Genomic DNA, 26,461 nt, shown 5'->3' with positions numbered 1-26,461 from the left:
AATATTACAAAACATTAAATATTAAGCTAAATCCTTAAGTGACAAAATAAATTACTAAATTAATATGAAACACTAGCTTACACACGGGCATAAATATCATAAACATGTCTAGTTCCTATCTAATAACAACTTTCTAATCTTATTCTGAAACGTCGTTAGGGTCCGACAGTGTTTGTTCTCGCGCGGGAGAGAATTCCAAAGTCATGGGAGTCCAATACTAAAAGATGAAGAATACACGGAAGTTCTATGTTGGGGATTAGAAGTAGATCTAAATTATTTGCTATTGAGATTAACAATCTTTAGAAGCGTGAAGCAAGATACTGAGGAGTAGAGAAATGTAGTATTTTGAATAATAGTGTGATAGACCGTGTAGTTGACGGCGCTCCCTCAGGTGCAACCACGACAACATTTGGAAGAATGGCATGACATGGTCTCGCCGGCGAGTATTACAGACAAAACGCACACAAGCATTATGGACACATTGTGTGAGAGAGTTGTTTAGGTCCGTGGAGAGGACGTCGTAGTAGTCGAAATGAGGCATCATAAGTGCATTTACCAAGCGTATTTTGAGAGCAGGAGAATGTTTTTAAGAGCCTAAGTGAGTAGAGTGTCGAAAACACACGACTAAAGACATGTTAATTTTATAAGTATCTTTTATAGATAAGTATATTTTGTTCCACAAGGTTTTCGGCCGTAGGGGACATTTGGGGACATACTACCAATACTATTTCATTTGCTATTTTATTTTCTGTAAGAAATGTTAATTTGTAGAAAAACTAATTAGGGTTGATTTCAAATAAACAAATATATATATATATATATATATATATATATATATATATAAATTTGTTCACAAAAGTGAATGTATTTCATATAAACGTCATTTTACAGTTTACTTAACTCGTAGATGCCGAATATGAGCATAATTCGTCATAGTATAATATAACAAAAATCGCTGTAGAAAGACAAACTGTATGTCGAAAATCACTTTTTCGGTGTAATATGTAGGCTACTGAAAAACGTCTATTTCTGTGATTTTTTTGTTTTTGAAAAATAAGATACTTTATTGGAGTTTCAAAACATGTTTCTCCTGAGTGAGCCAATAAGTCAGTTAGGTTTAATAATGAGTATTTTGTCTGTGGGTTTTTCTATTTTGTCTTTTTTCATTTATTAAGTCATGCATTATTTAAGGATTATTACTTATATGTGCTGGTATGGTAATTAATGTTATAAGGAATTTTCAAGATATTCGTAACTAAGAATTTTTGTTTTCACAGGAAACATTGGCAATTCTGAAACTTACTATCACGATTATCTGGAATTTAATAAAGCTACATTTTCATTATTTTACAATTGCATAAATGAATTTAAATTACAAGGATATGTCCAGCTGGAATTTTCAAAATCTGATTGCATCTGCCGATTGCGTTGAATATTACCGGTACCCCAACAAACAATAGTACTGAGCTATGGATTTCGATAAGGTTTGTTATGTTATCACGAGATAACCGGACACGGAATGTGAACTATAATGCATTACATTCTTAATGCAGAGAGGTACAGGGCATGTGCCACGCAGCAGAAAGCTCATAGGTATACATGCCAATGCATGACTCAGAGAACAGGCGTTTCCATACAGTGATTCACTCTGGCATCCTCGCATTAAAAAAGAGGAAAAACTGTACTCGCATAGCTGCTGCATCACCTTTCATCCTGCGCTTGTTTTGGCGGGATGCTTCCTTTCTCAAAATTAGTGTCTAACATAACACTCCTTAGAAAATCATCGCTAATGAAGTCTTGAATTGAGCATGGAAGTTTGGGCATGAAAACTCTCAACAGAAATTAGGAATAGAAATTTAGGAATAATAATAATTGGACAATGAGACAAAAAATTACAATTTGGTATCAAAATTTACATCTAGCTGCGTCTGAAAAATTTTGTTTCAGACTGTGAGCTATGCCGCGAAGAAGAATACTGAAGATTAATTTGGTTCTAATCTTCTTAAGTTTATAAAAACTTGGATAATACGTACTATTCAATAATTTTATAAGTCTATATGTTTCTTTACTATTTGCTTCGGTGAAAATAGAATACAATTGCGAGGATTAAATAGGTTATGATTAAGCTTGGTTTACTTGTATGAACTTCCTTGAATTATTAATAATGTGAATCTGAATGGAAATGGACTTCCATTATATTAAACACAACTAATTTTAAGTTCCAATCTTAGGAAACATAATTCAACCACAGTCTAGTATATACAGTCACGAAGCTCAGTACGCAGGGAATATGCATCCGTAGATAGTTGCTAACCACTAGGATCGCTACTATCGCCTCATCATAGACAATGCGAAATAGTACCGGCACAGTCTATTGTTCCTAGTATCCTCACAACTCAAGCTTCGTGACTGTATATACTACACTGTGATTGAACTGTATTATTTGAATAATGAAGAAAGTAGTCGAAATTTCGACATCTTGCCCAGAAATATGTCGGTGAATATATAATATCTTTATATAAATTTATAGTTGTACTAATTTGCAACCGTTATTAGCAAAAATATACAACAATGCGTTTCAAAAGAAAGAGTTGTAAAATAACTGTAAACTTATTAAACACAATTAGTTTTATCTTCATTTTTGAAAATGGCAGTCGATACTCCATTTTCAACAATATTGTTAAAATTTATATACTGTCCTCAATAAAGACTCTCGGACGGAATTTGGAATTTTCTATGGGGAGAAAATTATGAACACCTTAAATTGTGAAATATTATATTATATGACTGACAAGAATAAACATGTTTCTTCTTCGTCTTCCTACAGATTGCTATTAAGCTAATCCGTTACTGTGATGGCTTCACGTGTAGCGTTAGATTAATAATTTTAGGGTACTGTGCGAAGCCTGGCTGGTAGCATGACTGGCTACCTTGCTGGAAGGAATGCCTAAAAGTTACGCAATGGGGGCGTGCAAGACGAAGACTGTTCGGTCGATTGCTGCCTAGCCTGTTAGTTCGCTGGTAGGTGGTAGAATGAATCCCCTCAATTTTTCCAGGTACCAGCGACCTAAATTCCTTTAGTGCGCATACGTCTGAGAGTATGTACACACTTCCCCACGTGCTAAACGCCTATTACTATTCATTTCCATGCGTATAATGAATTGTGAAAGATTAATTTCAAATGTTTACAATGTTTAGAATCAGGCTCAACCCGACCACCAAACCCGATATCTTATTGTGAAATTGTGTGACGAAGTAGGAGTTGAAATGGATACTAATAAAGGTAAAGGTAGCTCCTTCACATGCCATAACGGCATTTGGGGGGCATGGAGGTAGAGACCCATGCTTTCTTGATCTCGGCACTAGAATGAGATTGTGTGAAATGGATACCAATAATAAGTAGCCTACATTTCTAAATGAAAAATTAATGTTTTACAGAAAGTGACGATTTTAGAAACTTGATATAATTTTCGGTACTGACCTTTTGACAATTAATACATATTATTTTGTCAATGTTCTATTTGCATTAGTATTAACTATATGGGATTTAATCAAAGGAGTTTATTATCACAGAAGACGCTTTCCAGAAAAGTGGAATTATTTACGTGGTTATTTCCGCACTGAAAGTGCCCAGACATTATTATGCCTTTAGGATATCCTGAAGACCAATATAGTCCATCATGACACTTTTACAAATTGTTATTGTTTTTAAAGATAATTTTGAAGAAGTAGAATAACTTCAGCTGCACTCACTAGCAGGCGAAAATAAGCTTCGTTTGATCAATTATTATTTCTACTAATATACCCCTAATAAAAATGCAAATAAATGTTTTAATATACCTAAGAATTATTTCTTAAAATGTACATTTTATTAGGAAGAAAGCAGCTGTTTGTAAATTAGCTACAGAATAAAGGGTCGAATTTAAAACTTTATTACAGAAAAATTTTACAGTTTTACGACATTCAAAACGATTGTTTCTAAATTAACCTAACCTTAGATGTTACATAAATAGAACAGAATAAAAGGCTGTATTTTAATGTGTTATTATATTATTACCCAAGTTTGCACCAATATTTCAAAGTTTAAAACTATGATGTGATAAATGAAGTGGTATAAATAATATGTCTCCAAGCAAGTGCGTACAAGACGGAGTCTGGCTGGTTACCGAGCTCTTCGCTCGTAACCTAGCTGGTCGCTGGGCAGAAAATCGGGGTGGTCGAACGTTGCTTAGAGACATTATTTTACCACTTCATTTATCACATCATTTTATTTTAAAATTACCAAAATAACGGTTACAGCCAATTCAAAGTAAGTTCACATTTTGCATTATTTCCTTTTCAAATAAATATATATAAATGTTGTAATAATATGACTACATTTGATGCGCATCATTCCGTTATGAATTAATTCATGGATACTAAATATGAACAAAGTCAGTACAGTAGTAGGCCTATACAAGGAATTCCTACATATTAACAGCCGTGCACAAAATCACATTTTTGGTATCACAGCACTGCAAAAATATACGTGAAAATCTCAAAATCAATTTTATGTAACTCTGCAATACTTTTCATTTCATATATCGTATAATGGGAAAGTCAAAATCGAGAGGACTCAAGTACGGGGAGCGTGCAGGCCGAGGTATTGAGGGTTATGTCTTCAACGGAGTACTGGCCAATGATCACCATGAGAACATCAACACAACGTTGGGTATCAACGGCGGGAACAACATTCTATTAAAATGTTTGATATATACCGAGAGTGACGTCAGGATTTGCATTTTTATAATGGTTGTATCCTATTTCGTAACGCTAATAGTAAATATATATGAAAATATTTAATTATTCTGATGTCCAAGCACTCTCCTGCAGTCTTATAGTGTGCACACTTTTATGAACTACACGCCACCTTATGGATTTAAGTGATGGAATGTTATTCTCTAAAACTCATACCTATCTGGTGCTAAGCCTGAAATAAAGTCGGTTTTAATCTCTCTCCTCGTATATAAGCTCACATACTGAAGTAGTGACCTTTTTCTGGCGTTGCAGAGACGCGAGATAAACTGGGACCTCCATCCCACCGTTCCGCGGCCGAGCCAAGTGCCCCCCGTGTTCACGGCGTTCGGCAGAGTCCCAAGGGAGCAGTCGCTTACCGGGAAGCCCAACCTCTCGCGGGTCCCACCCAGGACGCATCGTCGCGTGCTCTTCAACTCACCGCCCGACATCAACACCTGGCGATACTAGACCATCACTCTGCAGGACCCCTTAAACATTACAAGACAGGCTTACAGTAAACTCCCGATTGTTCGGTTTGTGGGTTTAATGCGTCCTTTCCTCCCTTTGATATAGCACTGCCTAAATTCAGTTCATGACAATCTCTTAATACGAATTACTTGCGACTTAAGTCGAGCACCATTTCTATTGATAGCGATATGTCAGAAAAAAAATAATTATCGATAGCCAGAGGTGTGGAACATTGAAATTACTCTGTTTTGTTGGTTTCTTTCACTATATAGAATACAGCTTTATCTGTTTTTAATGTATATTGTCATGGCTCAAAAACTGAATTAAATTGTTCTAAAAAAGAAACAAAAATAAGATGTGGTTCAGAAATTCGAGAAGAGAGAATCGGCAGAATATTGAAGAGAGTTACAATCTCCAAGACATCAAGAAAAACAAGACAAAGCTGGAGTAAATTCTATGGAAATGTAATAGCAGTGATGGTGATTCAGCCATGAAAGAACAGAAATTATCGTTATCGGTCTATTATGTTACGGAAGAATCAAAATTGTTCACGAGAAATCGGGATTAGAGGAAGATTTGGCGCCTCTCTCTTGGATCATCCATCTTTTCCGAAAATTCGAGTCACTCGTTTCCTTTATTAATTCGACAAACGGGAGTTTACTGTATTAATACAGTACAATATTTGGACTTGCGTTGGGATTACTTGGGATTCTTTCGAGGTGTGAAATATAAATCCGTCAATACTTCTGTAATTCTATAAAAATTGATGTTGTGAATGTATTATTTACTAAGTCGTTATCAAATAAAATAATTTGTAACCTTTCTACACAATGAAACAAATATACATACTTACACTTACATATTATGCATAAATTAATATTATCATAAATTTCACCTGAGTAATCGTTACAATACAGGGAATGCTTCGACTAAGGAAGCAGACCTGATTCCCGCAATGGTCTTATGTAGCGGAAGTACGTTCCAGCAGACTTTTAGATTCTATTTAGAGAGGATTTTTTTAGCGATAACAATACTTCTTCTATTTTGATGTAGCTAATCGTGATTTTAGTAATGTATTAGAGTTTATTTGTTGGAGTCCAATTGGACATTTACAATGCCTCATTTCGCCAGAAAATCAAAAAATTTCTCTGTCGATGAATTTCCTGTATTATCCGATTAAATTCAGATATATCTTTGACCCAGTGGAAACTGTTTTCAAACTGTCTTCGAAAACATACAACCAAATAATCCGCCATATACCAAAATCCAATTAAAAATATATCAAGTTAAATTAAAAACAGAAAGCAATCAATTTAAAAGAATAGGCAAACATATTTTCTGTCCAATTACATAATTTTAGCTTTAATTTTTTTGTATGCAATAATTAAAACAAATAAAGCACATTGTTGCTTTTCGGTCGTCAAAATTGTTCAAGACAAATATAGCAAGAATTCTTGTTTTTCATAAATCAGTAACTGATAGAATAGTTGAATAAAACGGTTATAAAGATCCTAAACCGTTTGTTATTCATCAAGCTATGAGTGTTGTGTAAATACAGTACTTAATAAGACAAGTATATTCACAACAAAATGAAAAGCCAGTAGGTTAATAAAATCAGGTTTTTCTCAGATTTTCTTCCGTAACATTACAGTATGATGGCTCTATTCAGAATACATTTCATCCATTTACTGAAAGTAAAAAGTGGAAGCAAGGTTTTATCATCAATTTCATGTTACTTTCTCTCTAAATAGATTGAAAGAGACACATTCATTCACAAAGTATAATAATTAAATAGTTAAAGGATTATAAAGTTATATAATATATATTTGGAATTAAAAAACATGAATTTTAGAAATTTTTCAGTACTGGCAGGATGATTAAGGTTAATTGTTAAAGAACATTTCTGACAGTTGCAGCACTATTCTACAAAGGGTTCTTCAATACTAGCTTTTTATTTACACATATAATATCATCTGCCTATTAATTGAGGTTATTGAATAAAACTAAAAAAAAAAGAATTTTAGAATAAATTACGTATTAATTCAATTCACATTTATCTCAGTATTCTAATGCTATAGTTCGTCTTTGCTCAAGATTACCGTTTAAACCACGTTATATTTCAATCATTTTAAGAGGAGAATATGTAATAAATAACAATAGAAATAGTTTAATAGGATATTAATATCGTATCGCTTAAATCCAGAAGGTGAAGTTAAGATTCTAAGATGTGCATATTATAAGCGCCACGCTTATTTTGTGAATTTTGTTTAAATTTTAAACACACTAATCTTATTTATAACATTGTAAATGGTAACAGAACAGTCATATTATTAATCAATAGTCATTATAATAATTTCACATTTTTCCCCTATGCCTATTGTGTTACAAAATCTCTTCATTATATATCTATTCAAGCTTTGCCACTAGTTTTCCATGTAATGAATAAATCGAATAAATACATACGTTAATTGAATCATATGAAGGTTATGAAAGTATGGGAGAAACAGCAAGAAAAATGAATATAAATACCAGTATTAATCATGATAAAAGTAAATTCAAGGTAATAAACAAAAATTGCAGTTCTCGTTTGTAAACCAATACTTGTAAGTGAAATGATGTTTAGATTTATTTATATGGTGTCAGATATTAGTTACAGGAACATTATAAGCATTGAAATAAAAAGCGGATACTCACAGCAAGTTAGCATTTGCATACACACTCACGCATTCAATAACAAAAATGTTCCCATTTTGTAGCTAGTATTGTCGTCAACAGACATAAATACCAACAAAGAATCGATCTTTAAAACATGTCAATGACATGTTTTTAAGAAAATAACTCACAGATTGCACGTGTGTTGTCTCGATAAAGTACGGTATTCAAAACTTTAGAAATATGCCAAGCCCAGGTTGCGAATTAAGATTTCTGATGAGGGGGGGATAGAATCCTAGACAGAGAATACCATACATAAAATTATTATTATCCTCATTCGATACGACTCAACGCTTGGTCGCACTGAGTTGCTTGTCTTGCATCTTGATTATAGTAATAATTATATCCATGAGCAGGCTTAAGATAAGATGTGTAATTCCTAAGTTATTGATTGTTGGTAATACATCAATATTATTTTCTTTGCTTACTTTATACTGTACTTTATAAAGTATACTTGTATTGAAACAATTATATTTTGTGAGGGGGGATAGAAGTTATCCCTGGCAGGGATGTTAATATGAATTTATGAGAGGGGGATAACGTTCCAACAGGGGGGAAATCCCTCATCCCCCCTTTAATTCACACCCTGGTCAAGACAGTGACAAAGCAAAAAGAATCTGTGTATTATTTCTAAAATTGAACTGGATAAATATGTAATAGACAGAACAATAAATACAAACTGAGCGTAGTATTTATTCATTAAAATACGTAGTCGTAGATTACATAATGCAATAAAATTTTCTCTCGCATTTTGTTGTTAAATTGTTGGAAAAGTCCAGATGAAAAGCTTTACCGAAATATATTTTATATACAAAACGCAGGAGTGTTTTTTTGCTGTCATCATGATGTTTCGGAATCAATAGAAAGTTACAAAAGTTACTATTGGCCAAACAAGAACGAATTATGCCGAAACTATTTCGTGTATACCAAGACAAGAATTAATAGCTACTACTCTATATCTCGCATTATATTTTGAAGATTTTGTCATATTGAAACAAAACCTGTTCGAATAATTATGGTTCTGTAAAACTGTAAAATTGCTGGTATTCTGAGTACCCCGAATTTTAGCGCCCACCTCACACTACCATTAAATATTATTCACTTTAAAGGTATTGTTGCTCAGGAACAAGCGCTTTTTATTTAGTGTAACATTTAATCATGATTGTTGGAGATATTTAATTCCATTAATACTAATCTTTGGAACCTGTTGTACGCATTTTTTGTGTTATGTTTTATTTAAAGTTATGTTGTCGATCGACATCTGTTATTTATTGTACAGAACTAGTCAATACTCTGTGATAGACTTTATTATAGATAATTCACTGCATTGTCATCTCCAAAACTGGGGACTGTTACAAGAATATTAATAAATACAACATAGGATTTAGTTAATAAAATTTCAGATATTTTCCATAGTAATACAAATTGCTTTGACTCTTTGTGCTCAATATGTATTTTAACAATAGGATGACTGTTAAGCAATACATCAATAATGCTCTGTAAATCCAGACAAATTAAATTTTCACAAAATAACTGCATAATTCTAATATATGCGAATAATCAGTTCTACAATGATTAAATATTAAGGCACACGTAAATTGAAAACAATAATACGATTTCTTGCAAATTTTTAAGATAATAATTTAGGTATGCTTACACTCACAAAGAATTGTTACACATTACTCTGTAACTTATAATATACCTAGTCTGTGTAGACAGTTGATGCTATTTAACATTGTGCATTTACTCATTTTAACTTAATAAATTATATTGGAAGTAGAAAAAAAATCATTTTTAATTATAACTCCATGCAAAAGTAAAACTGTTTTAGGATAAGCCACTTGAAATCACACGTAACCCACTATTCCTCCATTGGACTGGAAGTAAGGTAAGACAGGTTCTCTCTTTAGCCCTCAAATGGTGACGTCATGTCGGGAGATCCTGGATAGCTACATATTTCTTCCCATCGAAAGAAGATAGGTCACTTTGTTCCAACTGTTATAATTTTTGTATAGGGTGAAATACAAACGCATATATTTTTAAACATTCCAAATTCGCTTAGTCTTAAATATTTTTCCTTTTTTTTTTCTAAGTGTCAGATCATATTATTGATCATTTCACGTCGGAATACTTCGACAAAAGTGAGCGCACATTTGATCACCTGGTTATTTTCATTTTTGCTTGGTATTTCGAGCGAACACGAGTAACTATTTTTGAACACATCGTCGAGTCATAAATTCAGCTCCGAATGTTAAAATACTAGCCAGATGACGTAATAGCATACGGAAACGAGTGCACCATATATTATGATGAAAATATACACTGATCACTTCGGACATAACACTCACAGATTCTTGTATATGTACTTAACGCGTTCTGGAAAATAGACCGTTCGTGTTTTAGCAGCATACGTTTTTCGAGGGGAATTTCAAGGTTAAAATTATTGTAACAAATCGCAGATTTCAATTTAGTACACCTTTCATGCACTAAATCAGAGTAAAATAAATTGGCATTTTAAACAATACATTCCATATTTTGCTGGTATTTTATGTATACCATGAATTTTTTATTGCGAAAACAATAATATTATGAATAGGGTTACCAGATCTCAGAATTCCGCCGAATATGACATCTTAAGTAAATGTCCTACTCTGTAATTAATGACAAATTACTGAAAATGTGAATTTGTTGCGTTTTTTGGGAATGTCGCGATAATACACGTTTAATAGACTATAACAATTAATTATATGAAATATATAATTTCCTAATGAAAACAGTTGCATTTGAAAAGACTTCTTCTGATTGGTTCATTAACGCTTATTTTCACTTGAGTATATTTATATAAATATTAGGATCTTTATAATTCAGAATGATTTTAAAATTTTACTCACGAAGATTTTAACTGTTATGAAAATGTAATATTTTACAAATGCATAACAATTCATAAAGATTTTATTTCCGGTATTAACTTATATAATTATACCTCACGGTGAAATAGTGTTTCTATGTATCTGTAAATTCAATAATAATAATAATAATAATAATAATAATAATAATAATAATAATAATAATAATAATAATTTATATAATGGCTTTATTTGTCTACATTTTTTTTTGTTGGTAGACATTTTTTTATATCCTGATTTTGCAAATAAACAGTAATAATAATAATAATAATAATAATAATAATAATAATAATAATAATTTATATAATGGCTTTGTTTGTCTACATGTTTTTGTTGGTAGACTTTTTTTATATCCTGATTTTGCAAATAAACAGTAAATTATATAATTACCAGATCATATCGAATTGCCGGAAAACTTTTAATCGTAAATGAAAGTCTTAAACTACAAAGATTTAACCTATATTATTCATAAAATACCCATCCCTCAGTTTGATTAAAAAGTGGTAGAAATGGTAACCCTACTTAACACTAAAATAAATGTCTTTACTTACTATTTTCTGGGAAAAGTAGTCTTATAATTTCAAACCAGTTCCTGATATATTGTATCAGTCTTGATTATTATCATTGAATTTAACTGAACTCAGTAACTGATATTAAGAACAGATCTCCCGACAATGCTCACCAAATGCTTCCTACTCCTGAAGGGACACGAAGTTTCAAAACATGAATAACCAGTGCTGAAGAAGAGTGAAGAAAAATCATCTTGATGCAGTATATCATGGACTGGTTATTGCCACACGCTAAACTTACTGCAAAACTTAAAATTGTTTTGTAGTTGTATCGTTATAATTTGATGAATCCAATCAAATAACATTCTTTGTTATATATACATAGAACACTACGAATTTGGGAATAAAGTAAAATATTTAGCTACCACACAGAAACTCAGTTCTTGAAAGAATTTCGCTATTCACTATTACTGACAATTTACACCGAGTTTTTAAGAAGTGCCTAAGATAGAATCTCATTGTTGTGAAGTGCGCTGAGTTGCTTGGATGTCGTCGATACATAGGCAAAACTAATTCAGAATTCCAAAAGAGAAACCAAACTTGACGAGGACACAATCTGCCCCATGGTCTTACCATAGTCTTTCTACAGATAGTTAATGAGGTATGTTTTATTAATTTAACCGAGGCAAAATTCCCAACTTGTAATTTTCTTAACTTTTCCTCCCTTCTAACCAATTCACATGTAACACCGGATTTTTGTAATGTAAGTCACAAAACTCATATTCGAAGAACGAGAATAAAGTGCTATATTACGTTCATTAATAGAAATTAATGTTATAATTTCCAATTTAAATAGCAATCTTTAACGGTGGGAAGAAACAGACAAAATTTTCCGATATGAAAGTTATAAATAAAATTGCTAACCTAGATTATATTAACATTAAAATAACGGAAATATATTTTGGAACATACTGTATCCATTTTATTAACTTAAGTTCTCTCCGAATTACTGTACACATTTGTTACTTCAGAATTAACTGAGCTGCTCTATCAATGAAACGTCAATCGAGTAGCCACTTAAAACACTTCAGGTACCTAACTAACAAAATTACAAAGTTGACATACAGCAAACATTCAATTTATTATATAATAAGGAAATTAGCAATTGGACCATAAAATAATTATAGTAGTGGTGATATAGCAGCCTACAACGATCTGAACATATTACAGTATTATTTTCATGTACGCTTGCTGTAGACTACTTTACGTTTAAAATTATGAAATGTATTAGTAAACAATTAAAGACATAAGCCATATAGATCGCAAAAATAAAGTAAAAAAAATTATGAATGAAGTTCAAACTGAAAACGTTATCATCTGCCTTCAAAGAGGATGATTTAAATAGTACAAAGTATTTTGTATTTCGAATATAGTCAAATCCACATTTCTTTCATATTCATATATGTGGAGAATCTACACTTTTTCCGATTATTAACTAATGAGACTATTCAAGGTTTGTAACATATCTTACATTATAATGCGTTAACACAATTTTATTGTATATACAACAAAACAGAAGTTACAGCATATTATATATTACAAATTACGATGTACCGAAGTACATATGATTTTTCCATGCAGAAATTCTGCGTCATCATATGATAGAGGATAGATGGAGCGGAGAAAAATTCTCTCCGGCACCGGGATTTAAACCCGGGTCTTCAGCTCTACGTGCTGACGCTCTATGCACTGAGCCATACCGGATTCCCATATAATATATGATATGCGAAAATAATCACCTAGTGATTTAAGACGGCGCTCATTCCGTCGGATCCCGGCCACTCAGTCACTCGTAATGAGTGCACCTCTGCACATTAATGTGTTGGACATTGTGCCACTGTCACATCTGTGCTAGAGGGTTGGCCACTAGAGGCAACCTAAGAGGTGGTGGAGTTTAAACTGAGAGGATTCAATCCGGCATCGGAATGAGAATCCGGTGTGGCTCAGTGGATAGAGCGTTAGCATGTAGAGCTGAAAACCCGGGTTGAAATCCCGGTGCCGGAGATAATTTTTCTCCGCTCCACCTATCCTTCATCATAGAAGTTACAGTATCAACGCTATATTTCAGTAACAGCATCAAATCATTTGGTATATTTCTAAAAAAAGAAGTAAAAAATTGAGACTTCATTCACGTAATTCATAAAATTAAGTAGTATCCGTTCTGTGTTTTAGTAATTATAACGAACAATGTGATAAAATTAAAAAAAAAATGAGGTAACTTCAAAGACTTAAATCACATAATGCATAGAATAAAGTACTAGTTTAGTATGCAGTATATCGAGTGGCACTGATATCTAAGAGCGTGTCTGGTTTTTGGCCGACAGACGCCGCGCCACTACGTGGTGATGGATTCGCCGGACAGGCCTCGTCGCGCGGAGGAGCAATACTCATACTCGTACAGCTCCGAGAAGAACGAGACCTCATCCACCTCGTCCCCCTACTCGTCCGTCCCCACTCGCTCCTACTCGAGCAGCAGCGAGCGAGTCAATCGCTCCACAGGGTCGGGCCCAGGATCCTATTCCTACAGCACTGAGAGGTCCACGCGCAGCTCCGACTACCCGGGATCCTATCACTCGTCCTACAGCTCCTCCACGTCTGGCAGACTCCCGCACGGCACCACCTACCGCCACTTCTCTTACCGCGTGTAGGAATCCCACCTAACCTTATATGCGCTGGCATTCCAGTACTCGGTTGTAACTCCAATCTAGTTAGGCCTACTCGTCCGAATTGTTAAAAATTGTACCTTAAACATATTAAGACTTCATAATTATACAAAATTTCAAACGTAAATTGAAATATTCACTGTGATTTGACTGTGAAATCATTTTTGGATCTTCAAATGTGTGTTCAGATTGACCTCTCTTATGTCTCGTAGCTATTTGACATTCTCAGGATCGTGTCACTCAATATCTGGATGGGTCCATTATACGGCTAGCCCAAAAATATCAAACCCAAAGTAATCCATAAAATTAAAAGACTTCTCCATATATTCAGTGACACGATCATGAAGAAGAACTTGATCATATCTGCAAAACCTAGGAGAAATTAAATCCTCCCCCCCCCACACGGTTGAAAAACTCACAATATTCTTCAAATAAATAAAACAATTTTAAGGTGTAAGCAACTTTGATTCAAAGTACAATATATCCATGATTTAAGCAAATTTTAACTTATAAAGAGTACCTTTATAATTTTACCTTAAACAAAGATAAACTGCTAGAATTATTAATGTATAGAAAGCTGAAGTAGATTAATAACTGACGCCAAAATTACAGAAGTTATTCATAGAAAACCTGATAAATAATATTGTTTAAAATGTATTCTGTCTGGATTAATGCATATTGATAAATTTACCGCATAGTCTATTCGACATAAAGGTATATTGGAAAATTTACGAGTCATTGAAAAGTCTAGTAATGGAATGCCAGCACATTGCGGACGGCGCAACGTGTCCAAGTGTCCGTTGCATTGTACTCCTCCCATATCCAATTATGTCTTTGCAATGCTTTTTAACACCACCATCAAAGAGGCTTTTTTACTCAGAGGAATATTTCAATGCGTCAAAATCTAAATATTCGGCTGACAGCGAATTAACATGCTATAATCATAAATTCCAGCACATGTTCACAATGTTTTACAATTGCATATAATGTTAATAAGTCTTTGTAGCTTATGGTGCATATAGAAAGAACATTTATCGTAGATTAGAATGTTTGAATGTATATTTAAGTAACATCTTGTTTGCGCTAAATTAATAATTAAAAACTCCGGAGCTGGTGTTATTTGTATTTCTCGCCGTTAAGTAGCTCAGAAATCACGATATTGTTTATTCTTGAGTATGTATATATTTGGTTATGAGCGTAAATAAAAAACGAGATAATTTACAAGTTAAGGAGTTCTACTAACGTAATGCTTCAATTATAAACTACTCAGTCATTTTTATGAAATTAGGATAAATCAGCCTCTTTCTGGTGCGCGTAGTAGTGCATTTTATTTTGCTGTAGTAACACTTGATGTTCTGTCATATCTATAACGGATTGTTATTTAACTTTGCATTTAGCTGCCAATAGGCAACATAGCAGCAGTTCCAGTGGTTTAACAGCTTAGCGTACCGTACTAGTATATTTGAGGCAAGTTACAACTATTTTGTTTTTCGTTTTTCGTTATGTTTGTCGGCACATTCAGTACTTGTCATTTAGCTTGGTTGGCGCTTATGCTTGCCTCATTTTAAGACTGACTCGTAAATTGTACTGGAACCAAGTATTGCGCACTTATGTGAGTTAGATGCTAACATTAAGTCGTGGCTGTTACTATTATAGTTAAATCAACTATGTAACAAGATATATTTTTGTCAAATATCGAAAATAAAACATTTGATAAAGAATTTCTCTTTATCTGCTGACGGTATCTGTTCTGAAAGATTCTTCTGAGAATATTTCGTTGGGATTAATATCTATCGAGACTCTTTCACTGGGACTAATTTTCCTGAGAACTGTCTTCTGAAAAAAATTAATTCATTTTTTATCTCTTTGAATACTCACTTTAAAGTCTTTCATTAGAATGAAAAAGTCCTTGAGTATTCTCTGTTAAGGACGTTTAATTAAAGTTAATATTTTAAGTGCTATCATTCGAAAATATCACTAGAATTAATGTTTTAAAGTAAAATACCTTAAGGATCTCTTATTATTACGAATATTAATATATTTTCAATAATTTCCTCTTATACTTTGTGTACTTCCTTTTGGAAAAGTAATTATAAATATTATCTTTCATCACTTCCTTTTAAAAATATCCCATTAGATATTAATCTCATAAGTATTCTGCAGTATGTACGTTTACTTCGAGTTACTTACTGCATGAAGTTTTAGAGCACAGATATTGCACGTTATGTTTTCACTTAATATCTGTGTAGAAATTACTTTGAGAAGCTTATATAAATTTGGTATTAAAACAAAATCAGCCTGATTTCATCCCAAATATGAATAGCAGACGTTCAGCAAAAAGAGAGAAAAATACGACCGGAATGTCTTCACCAAACTGGCCACGACTCAATGCTCGCTCTACTCTTTATTATGAAGTTTAGTATAGGGACAAAGGGTCAGCTCGTTTCAAGGCACAATAATCGTGTGTCATGATCACATGTCAAAGTCGGATCATCTATTGTTTCATTTCTTTTACGTGAAAGATCCCGAACAGTCATTATTGCACTAAACTTCGTTTGTTTATTATCGCTCGCATTTTCGTATAAACTCCTTCAATGTTAAGAATAATAAATATATTCATAATTGAAATAATTATAAATCAAAACTCCGATCTCTCGCATGACGTCACCAGGAAATCCTCCCTGAGCCCCCGCCCACCAAACCGTCGACTGCGCTGTGCTCCTTCAAATGTTGTCGAAGCCTTAACCAGAAAGAAAGGAATCTAATTGAGTCTCCTCTGTTCTTTTTGTCAATTTCCTCCACCTTTAAACCTGCCTCCTTCCTAACGTCTTCGCTGGGTCAATCTTCGAGGGAGCCTGCATCTCCAGGCCGCCCGTCATCCAAGGCTGTTTGGAGTTGGGAAGGTAGGTGAAGTACACGGTAAGAACACTGCCCACTCTTACTGCAAACATTGCGCCAAGATTGTACAACGATTGCAATATTAAAGTACATGTAACTAAATAAGCTTTGCATTTCTCGCTGAGAATTAAGATTCCTTCTGTAGCTATTATAAGTATTTTCGTAAATAGAATAATAATATATGTTTAATTTACACTAACCTCCAATAAGAAAACCAAGTAAATAAACGAAATGTAATACAAGAGAAATAGTCCTTACAATATACATTATTATAAATTATAGATATGCAATTTAAAATACCGTCGCGCGGGGTGACTTTGTGCCAGGAAGGTGACTTTGTGCCATTCCCGCATTTCATAAAAAAAACGTAAGGAAGTAGACTTTAAAACCTTGTCACATCTTAAAGAATACTTCCATACGTTTTTCGCGAATGGTACAAAGTCAGCCTCATGGCACAAAGTCACCCCTCGCGACGGTACATAAAAATACTGTGAACATAATATCGTAATTGAATGCTTGCAAATAAAAATATCCAAAAATGTGGGAGAAAAGATTTCAATTGGGCTTCCTCATCGTTAAAATACACATATACTACATACCATATTTTATACGGAGTGTCCCAAAGTGATGTATACACTCTTTGGAGTACTATTTCACAGCAAAGAAATGAGATAGTAATACGATTTTTGTGGTTTGTGATTCAGAAGGCAGTGGAAAGCATGGAAATATGTCAGAGCCTTCTATTTCGATATATGAACAAGATTACGATATGTGAAAGTTAATACACTCAACTTGTAATAGTATGGGAATTTGATTTAAGCTAGTAATAACATTTATTATAATCAGTGTAACTGCATGACGTATTACAACGGTCAAAAGGTTACGTTTCACATCATAAGCTAGATTGAAAACTTGTCCGTTTCTCTCTCCGATAAAATCCCTTAGAATCTGTAAAACTCATTTAGTTCAAACCTCTGTAAGTATATATATATATATATATATATATACTGTATATATGTATTTCAAGCGATGATATAGCGTAACCGAAGTCCTTCCTATTAAGCCATAATTGTTTATTTCTCGCGTTTAAATCGATCTGAGCAAAATATTAATATGTAAAAACTACTTTTTTTGGTAGAGATAAACTATGTTATAGTAATAATAGTTTACTTGTTATTTACACTAACTTCAGATTAGTGAGTGTTGCAGTACCAACAAATAAGTTGTTTAAACAATGTGCTTCATAGTAATTCATTAATACACTTCTTAAGAACTTTGCTTTAGTCTACATTAACCAAATTTTATGCCATAGCTTACATTAAGAAAATTAATCCTGTCTTCTGTAAGGAATCTTGAAACTGCTTCAAGAAGTTGTAGAATTCTTCGTTATAGAGGCAAATTTTTTACAATATTTAAACGTATATTAATACACGAACGTTTACTTTCAGCATTACTGTCTGTTATTGTTAGTAAAGGAAGAGGAATTTCATTACACTCAAATCTGCAAATTATATTCTAAATTGCAATTCAGAACACACTTTATATTATGGTATGTGAAATATGAGTCAGGTGACAATCTATACTTAATTTTTATAGTGGGGCACAGAGAGCGCTCAAGGTATCTAAATAAAAAGTGTATTCCAGTGAAAATCAAGTAGGTATTTCCTACTGTTTACACCACTTTCACAATGCGAACAGCATGAGAGATAAGGACTAATGTTACAGCGTCAGGGAGCTCAGGAAGGGATCATAATCGCGTTAATTAACGTACAGTACGGCAGTGGTATGTGTGCTGCGCGTTTGAACACAGTTAACGAAGAAGGATTAATTTGAGATGCCCTGTGTAAAACGGTCCATTTTACAATCTATTTAGAAATATAAAGCTCACTTCAATCGTTTACTTCATCTCTTCTGAACCTTTTCTGTAGATAGTCGTATGTAATTTGGTTCTTTATTTAAGACTCAACAATTCTGTTACTTCAATATTTTGCTTAAGTGTAAGGAATTATCGTTAGCTATTTGTAGAAATAGGAAGAAATCTTTATCACACTTTCAGTAACACGTATGTCGATTAAAATTATTGTCTTTTGAGTAGTTAAATTTGTATCATTTTTGTTCTTATATTGTTTGTTACATTTAGTGTAAATTGTTGATCTTCAAATTATCCGTCTTAGATAGGCTACTGTCCTGAGGCAATTAAGTAATAAATGATACAGTTATTATAAATACTGAACTGACAGAAGTTGAAAAGAAATTGAAAACAGAATGTATTCATTTTCGGTTCTGAAGATAATTTCAGAAGAATTGAACATAATAGCAGGCATTGACAAAGTGGAATGATATAAGAATAACAAATGATTTTAGAATGAATAAAAAATAATAACTACAATATCACTGCATTACAAAACAACATGTTACAAAAGCGAAAAAGGAGAATTTTCAAAAGATCCATATCAGGTCGAGACTTGGCGATAACAAGAGGTTTGCATTGACTCTTTTCATTGCTGGTGAAAAAATAAAAATATAATATATAAGTCCACATATATAAATGGTACAGTTATTATAAATACTAAACTGACAGGAGTTGAAAAGAAATTTAAAACAGAATGTATACATTTTCGGATCTGAAGATAATTTCAGAAGAATTTAACACAATAACAGGCATTGACAAAGTGGAATGATATAATAACAACATTTTAGAATGAATAAAAAAAAGAATTTCTACAATATCACTGCATTACAAAACAACATGGTACAAGCGAAAAAGGAGAATTTTCAAAAGATCCGAAACTTGGCGATAACAGAAGGTTTGCATTGACTCTTTTCATTGCTGATGAAAAAATAAAAATATAATATATGAAGTCCACATTATCCAATCCAGTTTAAATCATTCCTGTTTGTGGTTAGCCGTGAGAACAAAGCTACAAAACTTCAGAAGAAATCTGTTTGAGCAACCGTGTCTTTCGTTCGTTAAATCTTCATCAGTTCACTAGATGACAACATATGTGTTGTTCTTTCTACCAGTCTTCAGCCTATGTATTTCATTTTATCCGCTTAAACTTCATACTGCACCTGTCAATAGTTTCTTGGAATTCCCTTAAAATTCACAGCTGTGAAGTAACGGCTAGCATGTCTGATCGTGAAACGAGCGAGCCTGGGTTCAAATACTGGTTAGAATAAATTACCTGGCTGAGGTTTCTTCCGGGTTTTCCCTCAACCCATTAAAATCAAATGCTGGGAAACTTTCGGCACTGGATCCTGGATTCACTTCTCTGATATTATCACCTTCATCTCACTCAGACGTTAAATAACCATAACAGTTGATAAAGCGTCGTAAAATAATCCAATTAAAAGTAATTCGTTTAGATACTTCTTCATTCACTGATAACATCTCGCTTTTTTCAGTCGCCTACGTGGAGTTAACTATTCGGAACGACAACGTCAAGAATTAGTAGGTCTACACGTTTTCTCTATAAACATGATTTTTCATCTAAAGACAAAAGTAGATCTAACTTTCGAAACATTGTGTACTTTTGTAATGTATTTTACTCTTTCTGTGCCAGTAATGGAAAAAGTCCAATCTTAACCCCTTCTGAATAATCCACTTGTACAGGGACATCATTTTATTTTTACTTCAATTTTTATTGTACCTGAGTTTTTGAATATATTTCACTCCCACCCCCTCTACTAGTAAAATTCCAATCGTCCACCACACAGAACCAAGGCCGCGTATACTGAGTTAGTGAGTATAGTACGTTCCAGAAATATGTTCGCGTTTTCCAGTCACGAAAGAGCTTTCAATATTAAATCATATTTTCGCACAGGTGCTGTCGTCCGTTTGCCTACGTCGCATCCCGGTCCCCCCCCCCGCTTCTGTTCCCCCTCTGTAAAGGCTAGTGGTTGGGCTGTCTTAGCTCTTTTCTGAAAACATAAATTTATGTTAGGAATTGGACGTCTACGTAATATTATAGAACTGTTTAAAATAACTTAAATAAAAGGGTCTCGTTAAGCAGTTAACTGTCACGTGATTCCCCCCCTTTCTATGACCCTGCGACAAAACCACTTGGATGGATAGTAGATAGCAAGTTTGAGTAATTTTATCTTTTCGGATAGGGAAAAAGTGAAGATTGAATTTACAGTACGTAAGGCACTCTTTTATAGAGTAGGTACAGAATTATTTCACATGAGTTACTAGTACGAAGGACGAAACTGGTAATTGGAATTAGATACAATAGTCTACAGTGCGATAATATGCACAAAAGAACTGAAGCCTGTATTGAAATGAACGGCCATCATTTTCAAAAATGTGTTTAAATATCCACATTATGATTATTTTTCAATTTAACTTCATTCTCTAAATTGTACGCTAATATGCTGTAGACAGTATTATATACACTGCAAAATGAATACGTCCGCATGGATAGCTCAGTTCGTGAGTAAAAACACTTACTGTTAATACAGTACTGTATTTTTATTAAACAAAAACCTAATGAAAATTATCAAACTCAAAATCGCGATATTTCCTAGTTTACGTAAATGGATGAACTACTTTTCTTCCCTCCTATACCTAGTAAAGTGATTTGTTTCTATTTTACGCAAGTATCATCGAACTCCAGTCGTGGAAGGGGGTAGCAAACGGTGTTTCCGGTTCTCAAAAGTTAATCCAAAGGTATAGCCAGGTTAATATTAAAAATGTTAGTAAAAATATAATGATGTCCCTGTATATAGCTACATGTACTATTGTGTTTAGATAGCTTGGCCGGTGTTATCCATGAACATTTGAGTAGGAGTGGTGTGGAATGAGTCAATTTCTCAGCATATTCAGTGGTGCAGGAGAGGGAAAGAGAGAACTGCATAAACACTGACGTAAGTTATAGCCACGTTGAAAAACGTTGGTCACGTACCTGCACTCCATGGGCGACCAGAATTTTTTGAACTCACTACTATCCAAACACTCGTACTCAGCATAACGTAATTCATTCATTCATTCATTTATTTTATTCCATAGATCTTACATGAGCAATGAAGCTTTAAGATGTGGAACATGTCAACATTTTACAATATTACAATTACAATTTTGACAAATTTTTATAGTTTTACAATTTAGTAATTTTCTACAATTTTTACAATTTTGTACAATTTTTTTACATTTTTTTTACATTTTTTTACATTTTTTTACATTTTGGCGAGATGTAGATCTTCTCTTTTCACTCTTCCACTCACAATAAAGTACACTATAATGTCTGTATTGATTCCATTACGGTACAGTACTAATGTTTTTACAATAGTTAGTATACTACGCATTTTCTGAAGGATAAGAAGTGAACTCTACAAGACCTGCACAGCAACTAACCCAAATCTCCTTTTCCGTTATCAGGATAATAGACTTGCCTGGTTTACTGCGGAGAATGTTATGACCGGTCAAGCTATCTAAACACAACAGTAGTTTATAAACGATATGTCTAATAAGGCTTAGTTCTTGGTTATGGCTGTATAAATTGAATAAAAATTTAGTAAATTGCAATTATTTTGAAGTGAGTGGTTAACAGTGCTCTTAACGGCTCTCATTCTTTTGGTATAATTGTTAAATTAATATTCCTCAATATGGTAAAAGAAAATAGTTAAAATTTCCAGATACTGTACCTTTTTTTTTACAAGCTTATGGATTAAAGTAAATTGGTTCCAAAACTTAGCTTAACTATTATTGGCCTAATCATTGATTTAAATTAAACAAAACTAATTATTTCTTCAGGATAAGATGGATTTGTGGCAATACAAAATGATCTGTACAGAATTTGAAATGAAGTAGGCCTGTTTATTTCCATATCTTAAACATTTACTTCAACAATAAACTTTATATGTTAATTTAAAAGTGACAGTTGTTTAACATATCTTCACTTATTTATGCCAGGACAATACAAGAATTTCAGTCAATATTTAAAATAACCCAATGACGTACATTTGTCTTATAGTAACGCAATTGATGTTTTCTATATACAATCTCTAAATCTTCTGTGAAAAAATTTACATTTGATTTCCAAGACCTATGCTTTGTTCTCACAAATTTTGTTTGGTCCCACATTATCATCACACTAGTCTCACCGCTTACATAAAAGAAAATCTAACGCCTAAAATCTAATCCTGTTAACGTGTAAACATCCGAAAGATGCAGGCCGGATGCTGGCAAAACGCCCTGCATCAACTGGTCCCTTGTTACGCAATGAATCAAACCAGCCAGCTCCCACACAATTGCGAAACTGTTCCACGTTTAAATACATGCTGCCAAGAACGTAAACTTCAGAGCTAAATTTATTGACGGGTGATCTACTTTCCGATGAGAACTTTCTATCCAAACTGTGTTGGCTAGATCTGGAGTTTTAGAAATCTCTAAATTAAATTATTTTCATATCTAAATACAATTACATATCCCGAATATGTATGTAGAAGGAATCCGAATTCTTTACACCTAGCAAATAAAATTATATCAGTTGATGAAATTTATAAAAGGAAAAGAAAAAGGTAACCACAAGAACTTAATTGATGTATTGAAAACATTATGAAACCCCAAATTAAATTAAGAAATGACATGCTCAAAAACAGTTGTAATAAAATACACTCGTAGATATGCATGGGATTACTCGTAAGTCCAAAATATTTTAATAATATGCATACAGTGAACTCTTGACACACAGCAGTAATTTTCTGTTGAGAACAAGGATAAAGGCTTTTTCAAATTTCCGAGCAGTCGTCAAGTCGGTAAACATTTTCTGCTAGGAAAATTGGCAGAAAAACCGTTAGAGGAAACATTGCAAGATTAAGAAGAATTATTGAGATCAAGATTAAATATAGGGGTCTTATTGGAGTAATATTTCAATGTAGGACGAATTGTTTGAGTCTTGTTATCCAAATAATTTAAAATAAGTAGTTTACAATCCGTAACTGAGTTGAGGGTGCTGAAAGATGGGAAAAGAGGTGAAAACAGCCACTCTTCTGGTTGAGACACGTAGAAATATGATTAGTGGACTCTCCTAAGTTCGGCTGAACAGAATTAAAAGTTCAGTCCAATAAGAGTAGTGGGTGTGGCAGGTGAAATGAATACAAATTCTTATTGGTTATCCTTCAACGAATACAGTACTGTACTTGCATTTCCTGCCCCCCCCCAGACTTGTATATGCGTTTCTAGTACCACAGTGGGTTTCGACAGTTCCGTCTCACCAACGGCACAATTCTCAAATAGAGAAAGAAGAGTTCATTAATTTAAAATCAGTGATTAAATATGGATGTCCTAATCAATAAAATATTGTTTTTCTTTAACAAAAGTATCACTACAAGACACAGAACCAATTACCATTCAAATGGCAAACTCATTTCTTAGTGCCCGTATAGGGGCGTGTCTAATTCTCCTATGTAAGCAGTCGAACTATAGAATGTCGAACTTGTTTTCTGTCGAACTTGAGAGCTTCCACTGTATTTAACTCAGAGATGTGTGGTAGATATGGGAACTTCAGTTAAGTAGCTCAGTGATTCTTCGTCATTGTTCAGTTAGTAGCATCACTGGTGAGGGAAATAAGTAGAGGGACAGTAGTATCTTTCTTTTAACCCTAAAATCAAATGAAGTAGACGAGTTCGTAATGCTTCAGTACACATTCTTTACAGGGCCACATGTAACTAGCCCCGTACAACATTACAGTAGCTATGCAATGTAATAGAAAAGGAACCTTACAGTATATACAGGCATAATAATTTGGACCTATTAAGTGTTAAATATGCGAAAACCTTTTAAGGCTAATACTTGATGTATAGGGTTATTTAAATGTTAGAGCACTTTTGAAATTGTTGGAGTTTCTTTTAAGTAATATTAAATAGAAATAAAGCACTAATCTATTAAAAAATAAATAAAGTTTGATCGTGTAAAGGACTAGTTACATAATTTGAAGCATAGCCGCTCTTTTGTTCTCCAAATATTGATATTAATACTTTTTTTTCCAGATTTTAAACGGTATTCAGGATACTGACCTACAAAATGTTTTAAGGGAAATGAAAAATTCTTCATTACAATTAAAATAACATTTGACAAAACCAATTCGATACCGTGCAGAAAAACCCACTATCTCAAGAAATAAATTTACGAGAAAGCCATATAAGAATTACTTTAATAACTGTGATTTCTTACATTTAAAAATAAACATTTCCAAAGTAACCGAAATAAAATAACTGAAAATAGTTATCATGACCTTAATTTTAAATAAGATTATGTTTTATTACATTTTTACACATTATTTTTAACAAAGTTTTAGTGGTTTAAAACCTATTATAACTTTTGAATAACACCAATTAAACAATTTATGCTAAATTTATTAAGCGAATTAAGAACAAAAGGTTACGGTTTGAAATCAGACCAATTTAGAAACGTAAAATTAATATCACTAAAGTTTGTTTTGTATCGACACAGTGTAGGTATTGTAGTCGTATTCCTGTACACGATTCTTTCTTTTTGTGTGGTTGTGGGGATTAAGCGTTGTTAAAGTTTTCATTAGATGTGGTTGAGTTCATTTATTATTCCATGAGATTACAGGGATGTTTGCTGCTGGCTGCAACTGTTTACATCGCTACAAGGCATCTAATAACGCAAGCTCTTAACATGGCTAGCTCGCTGCTTAAACTCCATTAAAATGTCTAACGCAGTTCTGTGTTGTAGTGTCTGCAGCTGTTCCATGTCTTCGCTGGATGATCGCTATAATTATTTACTACATACAACACTTACACAGCCTACTGCTTTAGTAAGATTGGAGTTCGTCAGTGGAGTCTATTTTTTATTATTTGAGCTTTTTTTGTCTATATTTTAATGCTGTAATTATGACTAATTTAGACATTAACGAATACTGTAACTTAGAAAGATTAACTAGCTATAATTATAACTAATATTTTACAGTTTTAAAGGCTGTTTTCAAAATGCTCTATTATTTTATAAGAAACAAAGATATATATTTTTTTTCGCTTTTTTATTCCTGAATGGAATATCATTTTATAAATGTTTCGAAAATTCAGATTAATATCACTTGCAGCAATTGATACAGCCTCATAATTTTTAAGATTTTTTACAGTGCAGCATATTTTTTATGTGGAACTCCAAGGAATTTTGTACTAATAAGGTATGTTGCATCATGTGTGGTGTCACTAAAATTGGTAAATTATCCACTAACATATAACCTTAACACAGATTAAACATTAATTCGCATGTAATTAAAAAGGGGCATAACCCTGAGCTGAGCTTATCATGTGCTGCAAAGACGAGGTTTGAGTTAGTATTTTTATAAGGACTGGGAGGAAATAAAATCGTAAATAAAATAATTTCATTAATACTTTTTAGAATGCAGTAGAAAAGTCACATTAAGTGGATTAAGTCACATATAAAACAAAGATCATTTTAAACATATTAACTTGGTTATACAGTTTCAAATTTTATATC

At 33.1% G+C, this 26,461-nt stretch overlaps 1 protein-coding gene across 4 annotated transcripts in view; it reads left to right on the top strand.

Moving 5' to 3' along the window:
- The window catches only part of LOC138692721 (uncharacterized abhydrolase domain-containing protein DDB_G0269086-like), a 113,243-nt gene that overhangs the window by 40,214 nt on the left and 46,568 nt on the right, over nt 1-26,461 (top strand). For 2 of the 4 annotated variants that reach the window (XM_069815900.1, XM_069815898.1), the window contains exon 2: nt 16,962-16,997. The exons of the other annotated variants lie outside the window; for them this stretch is intronic. In XM_069815900.1, the coding sequence (XP_069672001.1) occupies nt 16,962-16,997 (36 nt within the window). The remainder of the gene's footprint in view (nt 1-16,961; nt 16,998-26,461) is intronic. 4 annotated transcript variants of the gene reach the window in all.

This window comes from Periplaneta americana, chromosome 17 (assembly GCF_040183065.1).
Source record: "Periplaneta americana isolate PAMFEO1 chromosome 17, P.americana_PAMFEO1_priV1, whole genome shotgun sequence".
Lineage (NCBI taxonomy): Eukaryota > Metazoa > Arthropoda > Insecta > Blattodea > Blattidae > Periplaneta > Periplaneta americana.
Note: the sequence above shows the minus strand (reverse complement) of the source record. Positions and strands in the feature narration are given on the sequence as shown.